We start from the raw sequence: 8,963 nt of genomic DNA, 5'->3' as shown, positions 1-8,963 counted from the left end.
TGTGGAATGAACACTCCTTGTTTGGAGGAAGAACAAAAGAACAGAAGATAGAACAAAAACGATTTATTGCATTTATACAAGGGATCTTATAAAGAGCACTGAGAGGCGCACTCGCACAAGAGATATAGAGAGAGCTCAGAAAAGCACACGCACCACACAAGTCCTCATACCACGACACAGCAGCACACAGACCTGCTCATGACAGTTGCCTAAAGAGACCTCGAGAGTTGTGTAAATGCTACTGTTTGCAATGGCCAAGCCACCGTGATGTCGGTGCGCTATGCAATTCGATCAGTTGACAAACGTACCAATAATTACCTTTTTGGTGCCACTTTGTGTTAGTTCTGAAAGGAGCGTACCTTTGAGTGCAGATCGTTTCATACTTCAGCCCGATTACTTGAGGTGCCATTGTGCATAGTCATTATTCAAAATGCCTTCATTCTAAGGTCAACAATAGAGGCCTTTTTCCTCCAGTGATCACAGTCAAGTTGAAAGCGATGATGGCTTTGAGATGTTGTGGTCCATGTCTGACCCTTTTCCCACAGCTGCTTGTAGCACAGCAGCCACTTTATGTTTTAGCAAAACGCCTTTTATGGGCTTCTACCAAATCTGCCTTAGTTGGTCTGTCCTGCACACTTTTTGAGTACGCAGGTCCCACTCTTGGTTCAGTGTGTTCCAATGCTTCTTTGAAGCTAGGATGCAGGCAGCACAGCTCCATGACCTTTGTGTGCAGATCCTGTGCATACCCTGCAATTGACAGATGTTAATCTTTTAGAAGTTATGTGATATTAGGAAGATAGTGGGAGACTGGAAAGCGTGGCGTGATATGGTCCATAGGGTCATGAAGAGTCGGAAACGACTGAACTGAATTGACTGTTATTAGCTTGTATTTGTGTTCGTCTTGTCTGTTAAGCTTGTCATATTTTTATTTATTGATTGTTTTTTTTTGTCTAGTTTAATGTGTTTGTTGGCAGGAACTGCCCAAGGTGGTAGGAGCTGCCACCCTCGGTCTCTCGTTTCACATGGGACGGTTATGTCAGGATCGGCCTGCTAGAACCCTGGCATTCACGTTACCCCTATAGGCCACTAAGGCACATTCATATGGCTTGGTTAAAGCGGGGCTTTAAATGTGGGCTCAAGAAGAAGAAAAAGAGAAGAACACTGAGTCACCCACAGCTAATGCTCTCGCTCAATATTTGGTTCAGCAGCGTTGAACCTTTGTAAGTTCCTTTCTTTTTTTTTGCGATAGTCATCTATCAAAAGGCGCTTGCTGCTGTCGCGTGTTTCAATGATTTTAGTGGCAGTGGATGCCGCCCGCCTCAATCACTCATAGCATGTAAAACGAACATACTGGAAACGAGGCTTGCACAACCGGTCAAGCGCTGGCACTCTGCCCGCCAAGTCGCTCCCCCCCCCCCCTCTCTATTTTAGATCTAATGTCAAAAGGTAAACACACCATGAGGATGTATCGCTGCGCAGCATCTTGGCGCACTGCTAAGAAATGCGTTGCATTGTGGAACACAACCAAAACGAAGGGACGCGCCAACTACCGATGCCCTTTTTTTTTTCAGTTATTCGGCGAAAATCGGGGGGTGGGTGGATTCATTATGCGAGTGGGTTATTACGGGACTAAATATGGTACACTTACCATAATTCAAATGGTTGTTGTCAGTTTTTTCAAGGCCATTTGATAATTCTGACATCAGATAATTCGAACATTCGAACTTTATCCCCCGGTCCCGTGCAGTTCGAATTAACGAGCTTTTACTGTATTCTGTATTTTTTGCAAGATGTACTGAGAAGCTATGTTTTCTGTATATTAAAATCTTTGAACCTGCGAGCCTTGCTTCCTATGAATTTTATACCTACCATACAAACCACTCCAAAATAGATCATGCAAATCACAATAAACTTGCCAAATGTTGTTGCCGTTTTTTGTGGGGTGACAAATGTGGCACCGTATCTGGCCTTCGAACTTTTTATGTGCCACTTCGGTGCTCCAACAGCTGTTATGGCCTGGTCTCTGTCACCATTTTCGTTGAAATGGAGAGCTGCCAGAAGGGTACTAGAAAAGTAAAGAAACATGAATTGAGACGCATCGCACACTATCGCAGTGATGCAACAAATATATTTTGCTTCAGTTATTGCACAGCTAAAAAATGACTGGTAATTTTCTGCATATGTTCGTATTTTTACGTGCTTTGTACGCAGGGGGGGGGGGTTTATTTGCAGGGATCAGTCCAAACAGGATTGCGGCGAAGCGTAGAAACATCCCTCTGCCCTTGCTCTTCTTTTTCTTTCCCGCTCTACCCGACCATTCTTCTTCTTCCGTCGACGTTCTGCTAAGGCTCGTGATATTTTCCTCCTTGCAGACGGAGCCCGTCGGGCGAGTTACATAGAACCTCTGGAATGAAATCGTTTGAGGCGGGCTACATGCACCACCTGAGACTGCCGTGACCGTCGACCATTTGCAGTTATGCATGATATAACATAAATCAGATCACTGATGAGCTCTAACATAACAAACTGTCCGGTGTAGTGTGACAGCAGTTTTTCACAAAGACCACATTTACGGAGAGGTGTCCACAATCACACGTAGTCACCAGGAACATAAGAAACTGATTGGTGTTGGATGTCATATCGGTTCTTAGAACGTTATTGTGAAGATAAAATTCAAACTCTGGCCAACTTGCGAGCTTCTTCAGCTCTGCAGAGTGTGGTAGCAAAAAAAGGTTCGTCATGAATAATATATGAATGACAATATGTAGTCTTACCGAGCCTTCATGCCTTCATATGTGAATGCTGTAGATTTGGGGGCGAATCCATTCAACACATTATGGAAGGACTCCAGGCCGTACGTCTGGGCTCGTGGTGAAAGCTTTTGAACGTCTTTTAGAAGCAGTGGTGAATGTACCACAGCCTCCACTTGCTTGTATGCAGGGGATTCTGGAAGAAATGTTGCACATGATTTTCTTTTGTTAGGAAACTGAACAAAAGTGAACATTCAACATTCATGCCCAGCAGAGCGTTGAGAGCTAGCAGTGACATTTTCTTTGAACGGTTTCGATTATACGCAGTAGATGTCTGCTCGCAGAATAGGTTTGGTACTAAGAGGCCATACAGTTGTACTTACCAGCAGAAAGCCATGCAGAGCTGGTCAGAGGCCCATGTAGGCACCTCGGATAGGGCTGTTTGTGCCCTTCATGGATGTTCCTAATGTGATTCAGCATGCTCTGCCATGCTGCCTGCAGTAGCTTGCCATCACCACCACAAGCACAGGCACACCAGTATAAATGGTTGACAATTGGTTGCCTCCATTTCTCTAAATCTGTGCAACCAGATTTTTTGGAAGCAGTCATCAGTTTTTTAGTGATGCCTGGAAACAAAAATTTCCAAAAGCTGTTGGAATGCCTAAGTATATATCAAGAGTTGTCAGTAAGCCTTGTTTCAAGATATTTCCTTTTTGTGTAGCAGCACTTGCTGTTCCTGCTAACAATTACAAGGCACTAGTAATCCTTTACCAACTGAGATTAGTTGGTTAGCTTTGCAAAACTTAGTCTGCTCCACTCAACATATTAGTTTGAATAAGGTGAAAATGTCTCCCTACCTTTTGCTACGTGCCAAACATCAAAGTAGTGAGTAATGGACTGGTGCTGCTGCATGTGCTTTTTAATTCCCGGGTGTCTGTCAGTTATCAATGACTGAATTTGAATTCCAATGGCCGAAAAAAATGCAAGGCCTCTGATAAGGCCTTCTTTTTCCATATGGGCACTCGCTTTCACTGCATCTGTCTGAAAACCGGAGAAAATCAACTGTCATCACTACACTACTGCCAACAAAAAAGAAGAAATAATAAAAACATTAGACTGAATTGCCAAGAACTTTAAAAAGTGCAGAGCTTATTAGCAATGTCATGACTTCTGTTCACTGTTTAAAGCAATGTGTTTGTGTGCTTGCCTCTCCAACTTGCACTTGTTCAGTATGTAATATTTTTCCTAAGCTGGGGCACAAAAATGAATATGTGAGGAATTTCGCACTGTAGCTGGGCGAATCGCAGCGTCCATCACCACACAGCTCTACTTCACTGTCTTCTAGAGATGCCAGCAATTTTTCCTGATGCTCATCCCAGACCTGTGAAGAATGCAGAAATTGGCTTCAGTTGGACTCATTGTGTTTTTCCTCCACTTCATGGGAGTAAAACATGGCATTTCAATTCGAAATAGTAATCAAGTGCTTAAATTGTGCTTGGCTTGCTGCACTGGGTTGAGCTGATCCGTTTCACGAGAAATCAACTAATCAGTAGATAACAATAAATCAAGATGTGTGAAAAAACTTACAAAATGTTCCTCTCAGCAGAGAAGGGCATAGTTATAGTACCCGTGGAACCGAAGAGTTGGTCAAGAAATTTTTTGGGCGACAGTTTATTTAAAGTTACCATGCACAATGTGCGTTTAAAAGATGTCGATTACAGGCATTTTGAATGCATATTAGATATTGGCTATTCGGCCAAGCCTAGGCACAGGCCAGGCCCGCGATGTCAAGGCCGAGTCTGGCCCCGGCCGTGCAAAACAATAGTTTTTGGGCCGAGGCTTTCAGGCTGGCCCGAGCACCTGCAGTGCTCTAATCTAGAGAAGAGCCTGCAGTCTGCACGTTCACTTCATACAGCTTACCCTCACAGCCAGTTACAGTTATCGACAGCAGTTTCACTCCTTCGGCCTTTGAAAAATTTGGCCATCGCCTTTGCAGCTTTATTTCTTATAAATATGGCACACCGCAGTGGCTACCAGCGAAGAAGCTTTTGCATTGAAATATTATCTTATGGGTGAATCTAGAGTAGTACACATTATGTCTGATGGCCTAATACGGAGAGTGCACTATCATATAATAAAGATGTAGGGAATTAGTCTTTGCGCTAACTTGAAATTCCACTGAATGCGATGAAGTTAAGCAGTTGGCAGCGTGCAACTTTGAAATTGGTTGGAATAATATTCATGTCCAAAAGTAGCTAGGATTTCCGCAATCATTTGATAATATCTGAAAGCAGGCTCACTGTAGGATTTATGGCTTGTGAGTTTTCTTGGTGTTGTGCATTGTAAACTAGTGTTGCTTATTGTGAAAAAGGACAGGTAGCACACTTACCATGTTGACTGCAGGGAAGAGGTATGCCTTCTGGTAATTAAAGAATGTCTGTTCACTGAATGATTTGACTTTCATTAGCTGCATCATCCTGAGGAATTTTGCAGGACTTGAGCCAGAAAAAAGTAATGCAGTGGCAAGGTCAATGTTTCCTTTTGGCTTACTTGCAACAAGTGGCTGACTGGACCAAGAGTGTGTGTGTCCGTAGGGGCATTCTGTCTTTGCACTAATGCAAGTACCCAGGTAGAACAGTGTTACATTGCAGGTACGGTGGAAGCAGGTCAGGCAGACTTTCAGCAACATCATGAGACAAGCATGGGCGACTATATAGTAGCTGCTGTTTTCAGCATCTCCATTGCTTTCGCTGTCCCTGTAAAATAAGATGGTTTTTGTAAATTCTGTAGCTTTATAGAGGAGTACACTGTTCAAGTGTTGTTTTATGCTACTGGGTAATATATGATTTGTACTGTTAACAATGACGGCTTTCCCACAAAGATCTTATAGCACTCTACGTAACTATCATTATTATGTAAGCTTAGTGATACTAGCTTCTTCTGTTATAGTGTGAATGCATGTGCTTGTGTCGATCAGTTGTTTTACACCTTTCAAAAGTGAAACAGCAGGTTGTATTTTCAGCCAGAAATTTCAAAGCACAACTTGGTGATGTATGTTCATGCGGTCCATTGTACTTACTCATCTTCCAATGTGTCGTCTGACGTCCACGTAGAATCAGTTGGTTCATACATGTCAGAGTCATCACTTTGGACGTGTACTGGTGAAACGTCGGGTGACGTTATTGGGCTGGACTGCGGTTCATCCAGGCGAGGACGTTTCACTGGTGTTGAGCTAGGGAATTCTTGAACAAAAGTAGTTTGAACTGCTTGGTCTTTTTTTTCCTTGAGTTCAGTGTTCACCTGAACCGCTAAAATCAAGAAAACGAAGTACTCCATTAGACACTTTGTAATATCACTGCAACAAATGCCACATCAGTTAGTGTGGTAGTTCATGTCTGATAAAAAAAAAGAGTGGATAGGCATTCAACGTTAATGAAATCTTTAATTTTCAGACCTGAAAATTAATTTTCTGCCTAAGCACCTGCAGGAACTGAATGCAAACTTGTGCAAACATGCTAATGTGATTTACTTTTGGTAGCATGATGTCTTTTCATTTACCCTTCTGATTCTTTCCTTTCCATTGAGCATCATCAAATACAGTATTTGTTGTCAAAAATATACAGCCCTAGGGATTTGCCTCATTGCTCTTGAAAAAACGTATAGGGTGAGGGAGAAGGGTGAGAATATCGCATCCCCTGCGAGATTGCAAACTCTAAAGATGTGCAAAGAACCTCCTTAATGGACTTGGAACTCCTTAATATATGTATTTTTTACAAACTGTACAAGTGCGGACATAAGTAAACGGAGCACGCTTTTCCGTTCAAATTAAAAATCGCTTCTGCACTGGAGATACGAAAACAATATTTGCCCAAGTAAAAGTGTGTGGGCGTTTATTACCAGTTCGCTCATACCACGGCTGCCAGTTGCAATTATGCAACGCGCGAAAAGTTTTAAAAAGAAATAGCGTGCTCTTTTATTTTTGTCTGCACGGGTACATCCCATTTCATTGGGTTGTCGCTGCTGCCCATTGAAACCCTACAAGCCCACTTGTGGCTTTGGTGTTCCTGCACTAGTTTGTAAACATAACGAGATTAAAGTTTATCATTATTATTTTCTGCTAGGCTCAGCTCTTTGGTCATCTCATGACAAGAGAGGAGTCGCTGTAGAAAGATTTGATGTTGGGAAAGGTTGAGGGTCGCCGGAGAAGGGGTAGGCAGCGAACGCGGTGGTTAGATGGCATCCTCGAGGCACTGCAGATGAAGTTATGTGATGTTAGGAATATAGTGAGAGACCGGAAGCGAGGCGTGACATGGTCCATAGGGTCACGAAGAGTCGAACACGACTGAACAAGTGAACTGAACTTAACTGCTAGGCAGCATAGGGGAAGCATTGGTACTGAATGCAGTACAGGAAGTTGTATGTTTGATATTTTTTACAGTATAAACAAAGAGGCAAGAATTTCACCTTTGCTATAGAAGCCAGAATGCTCCTGGCAGCACTAAATAACACATGTCTGGACTTACCTGTGTTCCGGACGGGCAAACGAACCTGCACAGCTACGTTGTGCAAATTGGTGCAGCGGGGCGTTTGTGGAGCATCAGTCGCTACTGCCAAGCTTTTGGCACCAGTTGATGAGCCCTGTCATAATTGAATAGCAATTAGGTTCTTTAGCTACATTCATTGCATGCACAATTTTGTGATGCAGGATGAATGACTTGAGGAATGCATATAAATAAATGATGGGGCCTCATAGCTTACCTCTTCATGTTCTTCATAAATTATGCTGTCTTCGTCATCAATTGTGGCAATGTTAGCCTGGAAACCACAGTTGGTGAGATGTAAAAATGCAGAATACTGCATATTGTGACAACTTGGCACAATTCGACAGGCACACAGGGATGGCGAGTGTGTTATGGTTTACCTCTTTATGCCCTTGCGAGGATGTGCTAGCTCCATGACCTGTTGTGTGAAGAGTGTCCTGCTGGAAGGCAAATGAGCAATAATTAAAAGCGCTGTAAGCTATGTGACAAGCCTGGTAAGTGATGAAGTACTTGAACGGTAAATTTATACTCTCAATGACTAAAGAAGGATAATAAAAGGAGCTTTGAGAGAAGCTAAATTAAGGCACAGAGAAAAATAACAGAACAAAAAGCTTATTGTAGCCGCCTGATTTCAGTGATAACTCTGTCAGCTTAGCAGCAGTAGCCATAAATGTGGTTAAATTTGCTCCTGCAGCTCTCACTACGGATCTTAAAATCCAAGAGACGAGTCTCATTTCAGGCATATTTATTTCAACATGCACTTCATGAAAAATGTCATGAATATGACGACTACTATAGCTGAAGAAACCTAGCCTATTAACCGCATCATCGGAGTTTTGGAGTTCGTGCATTATTTTTCTTGAGGCATTGTTATGCTCCCGGAAGAAGTAGGCTGGTATTTACAGAACTGGTGTCCCCACGATCCACTGAGGGCTGCTGCACGCTTGTTCTTGGTTGTATGGAGGGAACTGCACCAGGGAGTAGTTGACGGCGCATCCGGGGAACTCCGAAGATATCTCTCACGGCCGGATTGTAAGCATAGTCTTCTGTACGAAAATGTAGAGAACACACCTTTGCGTGCAGTGGTGCAACGCCTCTGCATTTTCGTAGCGGTACCGCATTCAACCATGCCGAGCGCCGCGGCTCATCTCTTGGCACCTTATGGTAAGCGACGTCAACGGCAGTGCGGCTATCTCGCTGTGACACGGCGCGGCTGTTCGGACAGCCTACGACATCGCATTGCCCAGCCTTTTTTGTTGCCGTAGCAGCAGTTTCCATCCAGCTGAACGGTGTTGTACTGTTGCGGATCAAAAACGTGATGACGACGCGGTGGGGGTGCTGATTTTTGTCGCTCAAAAAGGAGATTACGACGTACTGCCGTCCGCGCACGTTGGATTTGAGCGTCGCACACAGGGGCACTAAGCAGCGCGCAGTGCTTGAGCGTGATGTAAACTGCTGAAAAGTTCACGAAAATACTTCGCAGGTGCGTGCAGAGTGATGATCCTCGATCAGCACTTAGGTTAGGCGCATCCGCTGCTCCGAGCTCGTGTTTCAGGCGCCGCGGGTAAAACGAAACTACGCACGAAGTGGATAAGGCGGACCCACGCCGAAACATAACCGAAACTGAAGTGGGCACCTGTGGCGCCGCCAAGTATATTTTTATATTGGTCTG

General features: G+C 43.8%; 1 protein-coding gene across 1 annotated transcript; it reads right to left on the bottom strand.

Annotated features, from left to right (window-relative positions):
• Positions 1-483: 483 nt before the first annotated feature.
• LOC146180710 (uncharacterized) lies at positions 484-5,439 on the bottom strand. The gene is made up of 7 exons (XM_084575634.1): positions 5,140-5,439; positions 3,958-4,131; positions 3,608-3,791; positions 3,134-3,376; positions 2,775-2,946; positions 1,917-2,065; positions 484-545 (listed from the first exon to the last, which is right to left on the bottom strand). Exons 1-7 carry the CDS (start codon positions 5,437-5,439, stop codon positions 484-486), a joined length of 1,284 nt encoding a protein of 427 aa, XP_084431760.1.
• Between the last annotated feature and the right edge of the window lie 3,524 nt (positions 5,440-8,963).

Source organism: Amblyomma maculatum, chromosome 8, assembly GCF_055883805.1.
Source record: "Amblyomma maculatum isolate TAMU_Amacu chromosome 8, ASM5588380v1, whole genome shotgun sequence".
NCBI lineage: Eukaryota > Metazoa > Arthropoda > Arachnida > Ixodida > Ixodidae > Amblyomma > Amblyomma maculatum.
The sequence above is the reverse complement of the archived record's forward strand: the minus strand, read 5'-3'. Positions and strand labels throughout refer to the sequence as shown.

Coding starts and splice junctions, on each gene's coding strand:
- LOC146180710 (XM_084575634.1), bottom strand. CDS start 5,439: ATGTTGCTGAAAGTCTGCCTGACCTGCTTCCACCGTACCTGCAATGTA. Junction 2,947..3,133: donor CTCTGCATGGCTTTCTGCTG/GTAAGTACAACT, acceptor CATTTCTTCCAG/AATCCCCTGCATACAAGCAA. Junction 546..1,916: donor AAAAACGGCAACAACATTTG/GCAAGTTTATTG, acceptor TGCTACAAGCAG/CTGTGGGAAAAGGGTCAGAC.